A 17,546-nucleotide genomic window follows, 5' to 3' on the forward strand; every position below is an offset into this window, starting at 1 on the left:
AACTGCATCCGAGAAAAAAAAAAAAAAAAAAAACTGGCCTGAAGATACTGACTCGGCAAGTTTGGCTTTCTTACTATCATGCTGGCTTGGTGTGATCAAAAGAACTGTTGGTGAAAATCAGCCGATAAGTCATAAAAAATGAAAAAAAAAAAAGACAATACAATAGCAACTATCGAAGCTAATCGTTCAATCCACTGCTCAAATTTGTTTGCGCTGATGAAAGCCTCTATGAAAGCTGCACCCCAAATAAAATCTTTTAACATAGGATGCTGACTTAGCTGTGTCAGCTCAAGCAACGCATTATAATGTTGAAGTCACCAGCACTGTTCACAATCAATTTTGGGGAAAATCAATGCTAGAATCATAAATATGAAAAAGGATTCTATCACAACAATGCTACTAGTTAGCTCATCTAAAGCAGTTTCTGTTATATTACAGTGTTAAGCTAGCAGGGGCAATTCTAATACAAACTTGTTTGTTTCTTTTAAATCAAATCTCAGTGTTGTAAATTTAGTCTGACAGTAGATTTCAACTGAGAGCAGCAGTAAAGAGCTAGACACTTTTTTTTAAAGAATTTTCCATGCTGCCAAATTGTTGTAAGGAAAGTACAAGACTGTAAAAAGAAAATTCATCCGGGCGTTTTATCATTTGTGTTTGTTATCAAAAACTAATCCACGCATCTAACGACCCCGCAGTTCTGCTTAGCATTTTGGCATTGACATGGTATTGTACAAACTAAAACCTAAACAGATTACTTGACATGTTGTATGAAATCTTTGGAGATGTTGATGTAAATGCCAAAAGTGAACCGCAGGAAAATAAAAGCAACGCAAGGCGGGTGACACAAAACTGTCGTCTCCAAGCGTCACCTCCAGGGCATTCTTTTATTGTCATCTTGTGTGTGTGTGTGTGTGTGTGTGTGTGCGTGTGCGTGTGTGTGTGCGTGTGTGTGTGTGTCCTTGTTATAAATTCACATGCTGCTGCCTGCTGACGTCTGTCACAGAGACACCTGTTTCCTGTCGGGATTCGCGCGAGTCGCCTGGTTGAGTGAAACCGTATCAGGCAGAAGCTTTTTTTTTTTTTTTTGCGAGGAAATACAAGCGCAATTAGCACTCAAAAAACAATCAACCAAAAAAATAGTCTCCCGTGAAAGGCTAAAACGATTATTGTCACCACACTCACGCAGGAGGAGCTCACTGTTAATTTAGCAAAACAAACAGCTGGTCAGAAACAGCGCGAGCAAGTGAACAACTGGGTGAAACTTGAGATGAGTTTGAGGTGCTGGGTTAGGGTTAAAAAAAAAGAAATTTATCATAGCACATAGTAATTCTCTTTAGAATTTATGCACAAAATACTAATAAAAACCCTAAAAAATGGCCTAAATAATCAAGTCAAGATATTTAGTGGCAAATCATACAACAAACCTTACAATCAAACAAAAGTAAACAAATGTGTGAATAACATCATTCAACTTGAATGTTATTAACAGTCAAGAAGGTTTGTAAAAATAATCATACAAGACGTTATTTTATATACCCTGAACTCGTCTGGGTTTAAAATAACAAAATATGGGTTATGTTATATTTTAAGGTCGTGTTTTTGTTTCTTTCATGTCCTTGGGTTTGTGTTGGTTTATGTTTTTTCTTTCATTTTGCAGGTTTGAATTTGTTTTGTTTCTTCGTTATTCATGCTAATTTGTCGCTTTTGTCAGTGTCTTTAGGTTGATTCTATCCACCTGTCTATGTCAGCCTGTTCACTTGTGTCAGCCAATCAGCTCCCTGCACCAATTGTGTCTTGTCCAGGTATTCATCGTTCTCTCGTTAATTTGGAGTGTATTAAGTTTCCTTTTTCCTTTCATTTGGTGCCCGTGTTGTTGTTGTTGTCGTCGTCGTCGTCGATTTTGTTGTTGTTCAGTCGTCCCCGTGAGCTTCATTTCTGTTTTTCCCGAGTCTGATATCCTGATCTTTACATTTGTTTCATGTTTTGTTTTCTAACTTTGTGTTTTTGTTTTGCTTTGCTTCCTCACCGAATTAAATGATACATTTTGAGCTTCCCTGCTTCTCTGTGTTATGTTCCACAACCTCTACTTCGTCCTCAAACCCTCTGAATCCTGACAGATTAAAAAAATAACTCTATATGGATTGTATTTTTCATTAAAATATTTTGTTCAACCCAGCAGCTCTAAGGGTGTAAGAATCACTTTCAACCAATGTGCTTGTGAAATATTGAGAGGAATTTACACACACAAACAAAAAACAACAACCTGTAATCAACTGTTTTTATGGAGTCCTAAATTCTTGTGCTTTAATGCCCAGTTGAGTTGCAACATTTAATGGGAAATGATACAAAAACTACATACACTGTATATGTAGATTTTAATTACTTTAAGACAGCATTGTCAAATTAATTTTTATTGGGGCTGCATTGTGGTTGTAGTTTCTATCAGAGGGCCATTATAAGTTAAAGAAATGTTTAGTTCAGTATGATCTTTGAACATTACCTAGACTTGAAATCAGAGGTCGGGAAAAAAAACTATCCAAAAAGGGGATTGGTAACAAAAACAGCATGTTGTTTCCCCAAAATATTTTATAGTTGAAGACAACTTGGAAATTTGGTGTTTTAGTCAGAAATTTGAAGTCTTAATTAACATTTTGCGGGCCCATAAATTGGTTTGACAGGCCAGAGGCCGGTACCAACTGTAAAAACAACTGTAAAAATAAATTGGGAACAAACTTTTTTTTTTTCAAAAATTTTTTAAAAGGCAACTTGTAAGTTTTGGGTTTTAGCCAGAAACTTGAAGTCAAATAAACATTTCGCGGGCCACGTAAAATGATGTGGCGAGCCAGATCTGGCCCCTGGGTCTTGAGTTTGACACCTGTGCATTTTAAGGCATTAACATTCTTTAATTGCTTCAATGATCAACCAAAATCAATATCATTTGTCCCAAAATCCTAAACCCTGCAAATTCTCTCCTAGACCACAACTAACAAGAGTTCAACTTGGAACACTTAGGTGTTCTCAGGTAAGAAATATGAATTTTTCCAGCTCATAAAACATCTGCTCCGCTTTGTGAAGGTTGTTTTGTATTCAGAAGCGACCATATGAAAAGGCAGAATGAACGTCGCGCCACAAGTGAGATGAAGCAAAATAATACAGAGCGCTGAGGTGTCGCCGGGTGCAAAACCGCCATTTGATTTAAACACAGCATGTGCACTCACATTGATCGATGCTCCCGGCCGCTTCGACCCTCTCCTGCAAACAGAACACACACACACACACACACACACACACACACACACACACACACACACACACACACACACACACACACACACACACAGCAGGGTTGTTATTACAGAGACAAACTGAAAACAATGCCACCCCCCCAAAAAAAGGATGACAGGGAGCCAAGAGGTGGACAGTCGACAAGAAAACGAGTCCATCCAAGACTCGCTTTGCTCACTCTTAATTGGACTGTGGACACATGGGCACCCCATTTGCCCACAAGTCAAACAGCGACGTTCCAAAAAGTGCCGATAAATAAACAGTGTTCTGTATGCTGACTGCTTTGCCAAAAGAGAATAAATCAATCATGAACTGTTTTCAGCCAGCTAATCTATCTCCATCCAGTCGCTGTTCCCCTCGGTGGCATTTACGCTGAACGTCGGAACCCCGCTCTTATTTAATTCGTCTGCGCTCCCACCGGCTTCCTAACGAGCTGAGTGAAATGAAGCCAAAGGAGAAGCGGTGTTGAGTGCAAATAGCTCCACGAGCATCAACAGATCAATGCGCCGCCAAAGAGAATTACTACAGATTCGCTTAGCTTAGCCTCTTCTCCCAATTTTCAGATGCTGTCTAAAATCTTTAGCAATATTTTTTTGTTATTGACATGTTATTGTTTGTTTTTGATGGTTGAAGTGTTTAAAACTCAAATTAATCCGTTCGTCTATTTTTTTCCGATTTATGTGGAGTATTTGGACAATTTTTGGTTCATTCTCTTCCACATCATTCTGGCAGTATTTAGTCAGGGGATGGCATACTTCTAGTAGAGTGATAACTAAGAGGTCTGCCATGTTGATATGTTGTCACCTTCAGGGAGAAATTTCAGCTCCCTTCTTTCAATGCTTTTTACTCGAATGTGTAATGCCTTGTATGTAAAATATTAAAGGATTAGACAAAATACCTACCACACAAGGGTTAAATAGCTGTCCATTTCGCCGAATATCACCAGTAATTTGACAAACCATTTAGAGTGGTGCCATAGTAACATGAAGTTAGCGAAAAGAAAAGAGGATTGAGAGAAGGGATAAAAGAAAGCAGGTAAAAGGGCATTCTCTTGCTCAGGGATGCCACTTTCAGCTCAAGAGGTTAGGAAACTCAGGACAAAGTATGTCTTATGTAGAAGATATGCTGCTGCTTTCCACAGTGGATTTACCAGCAATTCGAAACCTTGTCAGCGAGATCCCTGTCACAATTAGCAATGATGACAAGGTAAGATAACACTAACTTTCATTGTACAATTGCTAATAATAACAGTCTGAATAGTTCTGGTCAATGTGTATCAAGATGAAGCGTACAAAAACTCATGTTAAACAGTACGTTAAACACAGTAATGATGATGTAGGTTAGCTGCTAGCGTTAGCCCCATCTATTTTTGAAACATCTGTCGCTAATCTAGCCGACTGAACTTTTTGAATATTAGAATTGAAATTGTGGAATTCACTAACTGTTTCTACATAAAGCAAACAATGCATTACTATGCCGCAAAGCTAAGTAATAAAGGGATTAAAATACAGAATAAATTATTTGTACTCTTATTAGGCTTAAACCAACCTTCCACTGCATTTATAATGAGCTACATTTAGAACGGCAAAGCCATTTTTCGAGTGACGGTGAGAGTAATGTAATAGTCGTATAATGCCTTACATTTCAAAAACAGTGGTATTGTAATGTATTTATTTACTTTGAAATGACAGCAATAAGTAATAAATAATGTGTTACAGTTTTGAAGTAACTTGGCCAACACTGTAAATAGCATACTCCTCACCATGTCTATGGAAGTAACGACATTTGATTTCTTGAGCACTGCAACTTACGCCGTCTGTTCAAGATGTGGGGATGCTATTGTGCTCAACAAAAAGCATTCGTCTCCTGTTTTTATCCAAACTGGTTTTTCTTGTCACCAAGCTTCATATCATGTTTTTCAAAAGACGTGACTGTGACTACTGACAGAATATCTTAGTTTCCACTTGATGTCCCTGTGCGGAGCCCCTCTGGTGCCAGGGTATGAAATAAAAATGTTTGCATGAATACGTTCTCTCAATTGAGTAATCCGTTTGCTCAATTTACTAATCTGTTCCCTCAGTTTATTAATCTATTCACTCAGTTTACTAAACTGTTCGCTCAGTTTACCAAACCGTTAGCCCAGTTTACGAAACTGTTCTCTCAGTTTACCAAACAGTTAGCTCAGTTTACAAAACTGTGGCCTCAGTTGACAAATACGCTTGCTCAGGTGAATAAACTGTACCCTCAGTTTACAGTCTTTTTCACACTATAAGGCGCACCTAAAAGCCTTCATTTTTTTTAAAGCTGATGGTGCGCCTTATAATCCAGTGCGCCTTATATATGGATCGATGTTGAGATGGAGAATGAACTGATAAAGTAAGCTTTACCTGTTTCTTTTGTGTGATTACAGATGAACAAGGTTGGTCACGTTGACATTGAGTTATTTTGCTATTGAGAGTTTAGACTTTTTATTTCAGTTATTGTAATTACTTTGCATATTACTATATTGTGATTACACTGGAGGAAAAGTTCCCCGATATAAATGTTGCATTACATGTTATACCTTGCTGTTAAAAGATAAACTGTTACGGAAATACTAACAAAATAAAACATAACACAGTTGTTTATTCATTTTGGGAGTGACTGGAGTTGTCAGAAAGCTGGTTTGTAATCTACTAATAAAGTTTGACTGTTTCTACTGTTGCGCCTTATAATGTGGTGCACCCTATATATGGAAAAAGTTTTAATATATGTAATTAATTGAGGGTGTGCCTTATTATCCGGTGCAACTTATAGTGCGGAAAATACGGTACTGTAAATGCTGTATTGAAGGGAGGTGTCCCGGGGTGATGACGTGAGAGCGAGGCGTCGAGAGGGAACGTTTGGAGTGAGTGAAGTCCAGTACAACTTCGGTGTTTCCTTCCCGTCTAACGAAAAGTGTTTGGAACAATTCACTGTATCGTTATTGTTTATTTTCTTTACTAGACAATCCATTATTGCATTTTTTTTTCTGATTCTCCAGTGCGACAATGGGCCCATTCCTAAGATGGCCATGGCCAAGAAAGCAGGCTTCAGAAACTGAGAGAAAACTCACTGTACAGTTTATCAGTTTTTTTGGTGACACATTAGTAATTTTGTGAAAGGACCTTAGTCCTTTCCCATTTTCAAAGTTGTATTGATGGGCCTTTCAGTTGGTACATCAAAACAGTTTATTCCAAAGAGAAGACTTAGATTTGTATCATCAATGATCAGACCGCCTCTTGAGCTTCTCGTGATTTGAGGTAAATCGAGTGTTTAAATAGACGGCGGATCACGTTGACAAGCATGTGAAAATTAAAACCCTGGACGCAAAATGAGCAGGGAGGAGGTCAGATCTTCTGAAAAGGAGAACTGGCGCATCTGGACAGGCCGCTTGAACGGACACTGCCCTCTCCGCCATTTCCCCACCCGACACCGCCACACCATTTTAACATGGCAATCATTTGAAGGGCAATGCTCGGCTGGCCTCAATTTCGCTCCAGGTGAGAGCTCATCAAGCCACGCGCAACGGTTAGCTCAAAATAAATGTGTGAGGCGTGAGGAGGAGCCTAAATGAGGGCTTAGTCGGCTGGCCTTTTCAATTGAATTAGTGCAACGGAAACATAATTCATCATAAAAGTTGGGCCAAAACGTTGGAGTGCCTTCAATGCAAAAGTCTTTTGTTAGTTTTGAGCGGGTATTGAAAAAAAACGAACCTCCACTTTTAACTTTGCAGATTTTTAATTTATCAGATTATATGTGTGTGTGTGTGTGTGTGTGTGTGTGTGTGTGTGTGTGTGTGTGGGGGGGGGGGGGGGGGGGGGGGGGGGCATTTGACTGAAGTTAAATGGAATGGTTTTCCACCCTTCCAAAAATGGAAAACAGTAATCCCTTGTTTTTTGCAGTTGATGGGGAAAAAAGTAGCGTCGTTTAAAAATGCTCTGCCGCAGCACTGTTCTTCGAGATACAACTCCTGGGTGGGAGTAGATTCCAACTCCTGCCCTCATTGTTCGATGGTCGCACTGGGAGCCAATCACGTGTCTTATAGGAGTGTCCGTCCTTCATGAAGCGCACACCCGTTTGGTAGGCGCGAAGGGAGACCAGGAGAAAGCAGCGCTGCCACAGAGCATTGTAAATCTATTACCCAGATTTATTTTGTAATAAATTGGAATTTCAAGTGTAAACTCTGATTGTTATCATTTTTGGTTAGCTACAGGCTAATTAGACTTCCGGGTGTCGCTCAAATAACTGGGACTCTCCATGAGACTACTGCCCAAAGAATGGGAATAGGAAGGGATAACAGTACAGTTACTGTATAAGGTTAAATCATTTTTTAGTCATAAGATTTAAGTAAATATGTGTACTGCAGTAGTTTGACGTCCGAAGAGTGCCTGTGGCATGTGCATTTATAGTTAACTGGTCTGTCTGGCATGCAAGGAACCTTAATAGTACGTCTCTCCGCAATGTAATTGTTTTGTTTTCATGAAAAAAAAATCTCTCGTTCTTTGCAGTTAATGTGCTCCGAAAGCAAAAAGTGAAAAACCTACCCACATGTGTGGTAAGTTTCCCCGCGAAAAGTGAAAAACCTCCCCACATGTGCGGTAAGTTCCACATATTTGTCAGACATTAGCGCATAGCGCTGCGGCCATGCTTGTCTGATTTTTGCCTTACGTCCCCATATAGTACCAGATGCAGAAAAGCAGTGGTTTAGTTTTAAGCAAAAGTGCCTTCATTCATCTTCATTCAAAGATTGTTTATCAGCTATTATTATTATTAGGGTTGTTATGGTGCTTCAGACTCCACGTTAGGATTGAGTGTGGGAGTGCTGCAGTGCATTATGAAAAACAAAAATTTGCGATGCACTGGGGGTGTGCTAGGTAACGCGCAAAGCTAGGGATCACTGTAGTCTATTTCTTGCATCATTCTCAATAGACAAGATATTGATCTGTTGGCAATCGGATGTTTTTGAAAAACATGGCGGTTTACAATTTTTCTCAAGTTGGATGAATTTGCTATCACTGCTTTTGTCCCAGATGACATTGTTTTCGGCACCCTCAAAAATAAAAATGGAGCAGTCAATCATTTGGACTTCATTCCCTGAACAATAAGTGGACGGAAAACAACTGAAATACCGGTGCAGCTATACTGATTAATACATTTATTAGACTGCCAGCAGACTCTAGCAATTCCCATAAAACCTCTTGGTAGAAAAACACCTTGTAAAACCCGAAGTTATTTAGTATAATCAAGGTGCTACAGAGGTTGAAGCGCTTTGATTAACCCGTGTCCATTGCATTTCACGCTCATAAAACGGTGCTTTGCTTTGCTGCAAGCGCACAAGACAAACATCGTCCGATATCAGCCACAAGAAAAAGAAGAAAGCTTTTCCTTGGGAGACAACCGAGTCCATTCTCACAACTCCACACATCTTAGCTCAAGAGTTATGGCAAGTTTATAAAACGACCCGTCGTAAATTCCGTGTTAAAGATAATCTCGGTAGTAAGGGAAGGCTCCATTTCAGTACTGCAACTTCACATTCTTATTCCAACCAAGAGTTCATCTTTTCTTTTACTATTTATACTGACAATTGCTGGAGTAGACTACCAAACAACTACATGTTTTTATTTTTTTGATGATACTGTTATTCTCAGTCTTTCCATGCAACGCAGCTCGAGTTTATTGTGCAATAAATACCCAAAATTACGCACCATCCGTGTTTCACCAAGTTTATGATTGTGTGTATATGTCAAAAGAACGCAATTAAAAAAAAAAGTCAAATGGATTAACTTTCCATGTTCTATAACTGGTGCACTCATAATTGAATCAGCTGGAGACATCACAACTTTTTCCTCTCGGTTTTAGTAATATTCCTGCGTGTGAACAAGTCTTGGACTTGGGCGTTGGTTCAGTCCGTCCACTTCTTTTATTGAAAATAATGCCATAACACAAGCTGCTGTTAGCTGCAACAGGCACTTCATGCTGCCGTCCAGTTGCAACCCCCTCCACTAATTCGTCACAGTGCGGTAAATATTTTAACTAAGGATACGGTCGATACAAAAATGAACGTCGCGTAAAACCTCAGCTTATTTGGCTGACATTAATTTTCCTCGAATTGTGTTGAAAAAAAAAAATCAAACTTTTAAATTGCCGTTTTATTTGACGAACCTATAATTTTGGCTTTCATTTTTCAAAAGTGTGCCCTATTTTTGGGGAATTCCGGTATTTTAATGAGTTGTCTAATCACAGCTGTCTTTTTTTACATCCCTTCAAAACTTAAGAAAGGATTTTTCACTCCAAATGTGTCTGTACACAAGAACCCATGGTCCTCAAATCAAGCAAATAAGTACCTTGGGGTCAAAATGGACTACTTGCCAAAGTGGAGTGATCACGTTGACTGAACTGCGTCAAGCTGGCCCAAAGATTACATTTTATCCGCAGGCTCAGGTTCTTTGAGTTAAGCATAGGAGTTATGACTACCTTTTGTTGTGCTATGCTTGGTAGCATCATAAGATACAGTATAGGAGCTTGGTTCAGTACTCTGTCTGTCCGACTCAAAATGAAAATCACAAAAATGGAAAAAAAAAGCCATGAAAGTTCTTGGGAGGATACTCTCCATCACTACAGCTGATATTTGAGAAATCGAAGGCAAAATGAGTCCTTACTGATCCTTAACACATTTTACGTCCTGAATATAAGATTTTCCCCTCGAGTAGACGCTTCAGGATGTGTTGCCGTAAGAGCAACCGATTCAAATTTTTTCTTTTTCTCCCGGCTTGTGTTGCTCTACTGAACAAAGGACAAAATGATCTGGCTCGAGGTTGATTACGTTTGAAACCAGACTGAGATCCTGTAACTTTATCGCTTCCTCTTTGTTTATTGATGATAAGTTTAGTTTTTATAGCAAAATGCATTTCTGTCTTTGTGATAGCTAAGACTTGTCTATTTCCCTGTACTGACTGTGTACTGCTGCTTTGCTGATATGTTTTTACGAATATCTGTTTTAAACGCTACTGTGGGCTAAATGCACTTTCTGCCCGAGGCAAATCTCCCTTGAGGACAATAAAATTAATCTTATCACACCTTATCATCCATTTTCTTTCTTTTTTATTTATATGATAGACAGGGAAAGTATTGACAGCCCTCGCTTTCCTTTAAGCCTGCTGCTGTGTTCATGAAAATGTAGTAAGTCTACCAAAGGGCGAGGATTTAGATCTGATTTTGCAATATCTAACCAGCCCTCAAAGATCCTTCTGAAGTGAATTTCGAGATGAATTTCTAAACATTATACGCGTTTAAAGATAGATAGATGGATTGATTTGGAAGAATTTGAGCGACTTAGTTTGCATCAACTGTTATCTGGCAATACTGTATTGTCATTTGCAGTTTGCTGGCAAGTTATGCCAACACCCCCCCAAAAATGTACAAAGAAAGATAAAAAGAAAGAAGAAAGAAAAGAAACATTCTGCTAGCATAGCTGCTCAAGAGCGCCTCATCGAAGTATGAAAAATACCAAGACATTGAACGAATTTTTAAGAATAAAAAATGTAGTTGTGTAGGCATGAGAAAGATGCTAGACAAAGTAGCATTCATTTTTCCAGGGTTAGTACTGCTATTTACAGTCATTGATAGTTGACAATGGGGCATGGTTTCAGTGAACACAGCCATTGTTCACGACCAGATGCAATTGTAAGTGGTGGACACTGATTTTTACTGTCATTGTGTTGTGCACATTCCCTTGATTAGATGATTCAACACTTACGCTCAGTTGACAATGGACAGGCACTAAGAGCCAATCAAGTTTGGAATGCTGGCAAAATGGGCCTATCATAAGCAGGGGTGGAACTACACTCCTTTTTTAAAAAGGACAGGGGTTATGGGGAGGTCAGGAGGTCAATCGGTGACTGCTGCCTGTGCTGGACATGTGACCAGGAGAAGGACTGCATTGGAGCTGCCTTGCTGATCATCAGCCTGACAGCGGTGCATTAAGGGCCTGTGTACGTGAGAGGCAGAAGCTGGAGCTTGCCACAAAGGCTTGACCATGATGTGTGGCCTCCGACCTGGAAAGGTGGCAGAGGAATTGTCGGAACCCCGTCGACCGCCGACTGCATGGCGTGTGATTTTAGTTTGAACTTTTAATTTCTTAAGAGACATTTGCATTCGTTTTAGGTGTGATTTTAGTTTTTAGGGTTGGTCAAATGACAACCAGCCAATAAACTGTTTTAAGTGAACCCTCATCTGTGTAGTTGTTCAAGCACTTCTCTCCGTCACGATACAAACGGACCTAAGGGTGTATGGCGTTATATTTGTGCCACAATTACGAGCGTGCGAAAAAAAAATTTGAGCGGAGAAAATCAAACTGAGCGAGCGAAAACAGATTTTGAGCCCAAGAAAAAAACTTTTGAGCGCGTAATGATAAGAGTTTGAGCGCGCGCCGATGGAGTTTGAACACAGAAAAAGAAATTGCTCGCTCAAAATTCCTTTTTGCTCGCTCGGGATAGCCCTCTCTCGCTCAACATCTTGTTCTCGCTCGCGATACTCCTCCCTCCCTCGCTCAACATCGCGTTTGCTCAACATCGAGCTCTCGCTCGCTCGAGTCGTCCAATCTGTCAATCAATGTGCTTTTACAAGCTCTGATTGGCTGGTTTTGTGGCACAAACGTAACGCGTGAGCAGAACTGAGCGAGCGCGGAGGACGACTCAAAAGCAAACGCGATGTTGAGCGAGGGAGGGAGGAGTATTGCGAACAAGAGCGAGATGTTGAGCGTGAGAATGCTCAAGCGAGCGAGCAAAAAGGAATTTTGAGCGAGAAACTTCTTTTCAAGAACTTTTTTTCTGTGCTCAAAATCTGTTTTCGCTCACTTAGTTTTATTTTCAACGCTCAATTTTTTTTTTCCGCACGCGCGTATTAGTGGCACAAATATAACGCCATAAGGGTGGACATGAGGGAAAGTTCGGCAGTTTGGCTGTCGCCCTCCCTAACCCCCTTGTGGCATTATGACTTGATTACTTGATTTTTTTTTAATCATTTAAATTTAGCACTATTATAAAGAACCCTCGTTTTTGTGATGTCATTTATTTTGACATTGCAGGGATTTCAAAGAAAAAATATTTAAAAAAGAATGTTAAATGATAAGAATAGATCTCAAAAAGTTGATTCATACTAATCAACCAAATAAATCCACATCTGTACGTGGCCAAAAATTGCCACCAGTATGATGAAAGGGTCATGAAATTCAACAAAGTCTGAGAGTTAAAGAAAAAATAACGTTAATATCATTTACCGTGGATGGCGTTTCCAAAGACATGCTAGCTGTGTCCAAGTCGGCTCTCCTTTGCCCTCCGACCCAGCCGCAACCTGACAGGGCGGCCAAAGCGGCAACCCAAACAGCAAAGCTGCCCATCGGTGGCTTCCCTGCGAGAACCAATAAAGAAACACTTCAATTATTTCATTGCTTTATGCATGCAGTTTATGCATAATTAAGATAGCATAAACGGAACCTGTAAATACTTCCGATTTGACAGGAAGGTCTATCATCAATAGACAGCAAAAGAATGCCCACAAAACACGAAAGGAAATCAACTAATGAAGTTTGAAGCAGCAATTGTAGGCTCATTTTGCTCAAACGTCAATTTGGTCTGACATTCCTATTGGCCCAGCACAAAGGAAGCAAAATTGAACTCCTCGAGAAATTTGTGAAATTAGTACGCATCAAAAGACTTCCAAGAGGAGAACAGGAAGTGAACGCCTCACTCTTTCGAGGAACTGCCGCTGATGTCGTTTGCCAGCCATAATTGCCGCCGGGCTGACGGGCGCTCGCGCTTGAAAATGAAGTGGTAAATGAGATCTGCCAGTCTCCGTCTGCTAATGTGTGACGCGCGTGCACGCGCTCCACTTTAAAATTCATTTGAAAGCAGAGAGTCAATAAAGAAGTCTTATTAGCCCAATGTGTGCACATCAAATCTTCCAAAATATTGGTTTCTTTTCGTGTTTGCCTTGTTTACCTTCAACAAGGACTACGATTTTTAAAAATGGACTTAATCACGTAAGGAGCGTATCGGACATTCCTTTAAGATGTATCAGCTTCTTTCAGTCTTCATGTTGACTTTTTAAATTATTTTGAGGGTGATGTAAAATATTCATTCACTATCCTGCAAAGGGTTTGCAGGGAGCACGCACACACACACGAAAAGCTCATTGGTCACTGCGAGTGACGTTTTGTTTAGTCGTAACAAAATTCAAGCTAGGATTCAAGCTAATGAAACTATGACGTCATTCAGGAGACCTCTTAAAACTTGCTGGGTATTGTGTCTTAAAAGTGTATTGCCATATATTGCAATACAGCAGCAAAGGTGTATTGCGTTAGGTATTGCGATATATTGGGCAATGTTTGTAAAAAAAAATAAAAAAAATTCTATGACATATGTATTAACAATGACTGAAAAAAAACAGAAGGAAATTATTAGAATAGACAAATTTTATGTAATCTTTTTCAGAAGCCACAGATCATTGACATCTATGATTAAGCACACATTAAGCATTTTTTTTTTCAGAAAAAACAGCATGTCCACATTTGTGACTGTGTTAATAAGTTCCAAGCAGTTAAAAATACTCTTTCACATGGCACTTTGCCACATATGCCAGCATAGGATACTGTTGACAGTTCTCTTCAACCGTAAACAAAACAGATCTGTGGCGTCACTGGCATTGCTGGAAAAATTCAACACTAAGTAGACAGTGGGATATTATTGCACTTCTTGGTAACACATACACATGAGAAATGACTACCACGGCAGAAACAAAGGAAATGCTATCTTCGTATCATAAAGTTTTCTTTTTCTGCTGTTTGCAATCCTCCTCTGCCGCCACACTTGAAAGATATTGTATTGTAATATCTGATATAAGGCATTGTAAAACACGATTCATAATGTCACAAAAATCATGATACGAAAAACCCCTCCGGAGCAGATTGATTTAAAAAAAAAAAAAATGGAAATACAATATTGTGTTTCAATGCCAATACACGATATATGATGTCCAGTTTCTAATATTACTATACGCATATTGTGTCACTTCGTATCACAATGTATTGAAATATCGATTATCACCCAGCCCAACTTGTTTTATTGATGAGTAGACCAACTTCCCAAAAAAGTCTAAAGTCTAAAACAAAAATCAATTCTGAAGCAAATCGGTGACCCCAAAACTTCCCAACATAAATACACACATTATATATATATATATATATATATATATATATATATATATATATATATATATATATATATATATATATATATATATATATATATATATATATATATATATATATATATATATATACAGTGATCCCTAGTTTATTAATGGGGCCCAGAATCCCCCGAGAAAAGTAAAACCCTTGAAGGAGTGCCCCCAGTTTTCAAATTTAAAAAATTCCAACAAATATTACTGCAGTACCCATATTATATTTACTTAAATATTAATTGATTAAACCTTATACACTGTACAGTAAATGACCAGTAACCCCTTTGAAGTCTGCGCAGCTGCGGTCATATTAGCAGCGACCCGGACATTGAAGAGTTCGAGAGTTTACACTTGAAATACCATTTTATTTTAAAACAAAATCTCGGTAAGAGATTTCCAACGATCTGGTGAACGTCTGCTCCATTGTGTCTCTGCCTGGAGAGTGTGTGCTTGCGCCTTCTGCCTCAACAATGTGTGTGCCTTTGCTGTGGGTGCGTTTGATGACTAACACGGCAAGTCCCTGTGGGTGTAAAAGCGGGAGTTGGGGCGGGAGTAGATTGCAATTCGACAGGGAGGTGCCGTATAACTCATTAAACGCACCCCGGCACACAAACCGTTGGAAATCTTTTCCCTAGATTGCTTTTATCATAACATATTTCATGCATAAACTCTCCAGTGTTATCATGTACAGAGCTGACTTTAATTCAATGTCCAGGCCGCTGCTGATATGACCACAGCTGCGCGAGGCTTCAAAGGAAAAGGCTATCTGATCACTTACTGTACAGTGTATAAGGTTTAACCATTTTAGGCTTAAGTAAATATGTGTACTTCAGTAATTCCACATCCGAGGAGGGCCCGTGGCAAGTCCATATATAACTACCTCGTCTGTCTAGCATGCAGGGAAGCGACAGAATGCATGTCTCTGCAATATAATTGTTCTTTTTTTTATGAAAAAAAATCTCTCGTTTTGTTTCTGTCTGGCATGCAAGAAACCATTACAACTTGACTCTCTGCAACACAGTGTAGCTTTTTTTTTTGCTTAAAAAATCTGCGAAAGAACAAGTATATTTGTATTTGTAGATTTATATTGCTTCTTTAGACTTTTGGAAGCGTGGTTGGCTCATTTTCACCATTTCCATGGGTCCTTCCAACAGTCCCTATGTATCTGAATCAACGTTTGTTACAGTAGCTTTCCTGACAGGCAACTGAGGAGAATGGCGTTTAACGGGTTGACTTGGTGTGACAACCATGCACTCATCTTATATCAGCCTCCTGGATTTATCTTGATCTTTTGGCAGTTGTAAAAAAAAAAAAAAAAGTGGCAGGTCAGCCTCGGGCTTGGGATCATATGTTCTATACCCCTACTTATCTTCCGCAAGCCACACATGAGCGCTTGAACTTTTTTCCGGGGTAGAAAGATAATGTTATGAACTGTCACTTGACATAATGGAAGCACCAGCGTGTCAGTTTTGACTGCTGCCAGTGGCTACTGGAGGAGATTTTAGAGATTGTAGTTTGTTTTGCCTTCTATCTGCTCAATAACAGTCTGAACATTATTATTATTAGAATAGAATAGAATAGAATAGAATAGAATAGAATAGAACACATTTAATGTTGGCTTCGGGCAGTAGGCAGGGGACACCCTGAACTGGTTGCCAGCCAATTGCAGGCAAGGCAATGGAAGGGGGGGGCAAGTAGGGAAACGAGTGATGCTTTTGTCCTGTGTTGGCGTAATTGCACGTTTACAGCACCAGGCGGTGCAGTGGCGCTCTCACTGTCAAAGATTTCTAAACTTTTTCAATCACTGTCAACATTTTTTTTTTTGCATTTTTTAAAGCAGTGATTAATGGGATTTAGAAAAAGATCAGTGCAATGTTTTGTACCCTTTTCGCCAGCTTAAAATATTTATGATATTGGTGTTAATGTTGCAGATCAATTTACTTTTTTTTTTTTTCAGGGACTTTGATGCACTTTAGGCTTTTTTTTCAGATTCGAATTGGGCTATAACACGTTGACACACTGTAAAAAGGAAAAAAGGAAAGTTTACAGTTACTGAAAGTATTTAAATTGCATTTCATTCGTTAATGTTAAAAAGGATACTACTTTAGGTGTACTTATACAATTTCCATTGATAATAATTTAATTTGTAGTCATTGCAGCTAGTGCGGGGGACGCAATTTTTTTTCTCTTTCCTTGGGGGGGTGGGGAGGGGGGGGGGGGGGTGCCTCCTCTTATGATGTACTCAATTCTGGATTGTTTCCAAGCATAACTACTGAGTGAAAACCTCTTTTAAAAAGCCAAAAGGTTGACATTGTGTTGAAGGGACATTGTGTTGAAGATGGGAGACGTGTCCTTGAGACTTTTTCATGTCTTGCTATGATGTGACATGCTTATCCATGTGGATTAGTAAAACTGACATCTGGGGCTGATAACTTTCCTTAGGGAGCTACTGACTGAATATGACTTAAGTGGTACCTCTACTTACAAAATTAATTTGTTCCGGAAGTAATTTCGTAACGTATATCTTTCATAAGAGACGCTTATTACATGTAAATTGCCTAATCAGTTCCAAGTCCCCAAAAATGTTCCTAAACTCTTTAAATGTATATTATAAATAAATGATCAAAATGCATCAAAAACAGTAACAAATACAGAATATATTAGAATTACATTAGCGCATAATGATCAAAAATATCATCAAAACACTCCTAAACTCTTTAAATTAATCATACTCATTGAAGAAATTGCAGTTCACTTGACGGGGTGGCAAATGGTGCTGATGTGTAGGTGGTGAGTCAAGAGCAAGAGAGACCTTTTTAGGTTGTTTAATTTGTACGTTTTTATTTTACAGTACATTTCCAATGATCCGGGATTCATTTACAAGTCCACAGGAGCAATAATATTTATTTTGGTATTATTTTGAGCATCTAATTTTACTTAAGTTTGGTTTGGGGTTATGCAAAGTTCTTCTTTTGTGATGTCATTGCTAAAGTGCTAACGAT

General features: G+C 39.1%; 1 protein-coding gene across 2 annotated transcripts in view; it reads right to left on the reverse strand.

Moving 5' to 3' along the window:
* The window catches only part of fstl4 (follistatin-like 4), a 175,142-nt gene that overhangs the window by 143,321 nt on the left and 14,275 nt on the right, over positions 1-17,546 (reverse strand). The window contains exons 1-3 of one of the 2 annotated variants that reach the window (XM_088441275.1): positions 12,801-13,038; positions 12,584-12,714; positions 3,219-3,252 (exon numbers count right to left, since the gene is read on the reverse strand). In XM_088441275.1, the coding sequence (XP_088297401.1) occupies positions 3,219-3,252; positions 12,584-12,714; positions 12,801-12,837 (202 nt within the window). In that variant the 5' untranslated portion in view covers positions 12,838-13,038. Of the gene's footprint in view, positions 1-3,218; positions 3,253-12,583; positions 12,715-12,800; positions 13,039-17,546 lie in introns of those variants that run through there. The other variant, XM_088441276.1, reaches the window with a different exon arrangement.

Source organism: Hippichthys cyanospilos, chromosome 18 (genome assembly GCF_059441005.1).
Source record: "Hippichthys cyanospilos isolate Australia breed blue-spotted pipefish chromosome 18, RoL_Hcya_1.0, whole genome shotgun sequence".
NCBI classification, from domain to species: Eukaryota; Metazoa; Chordata; class Actinopteri; order Syngnathiformes; family Syngnathidae; genus Hippichthys; species Hippichthys cyanospilos.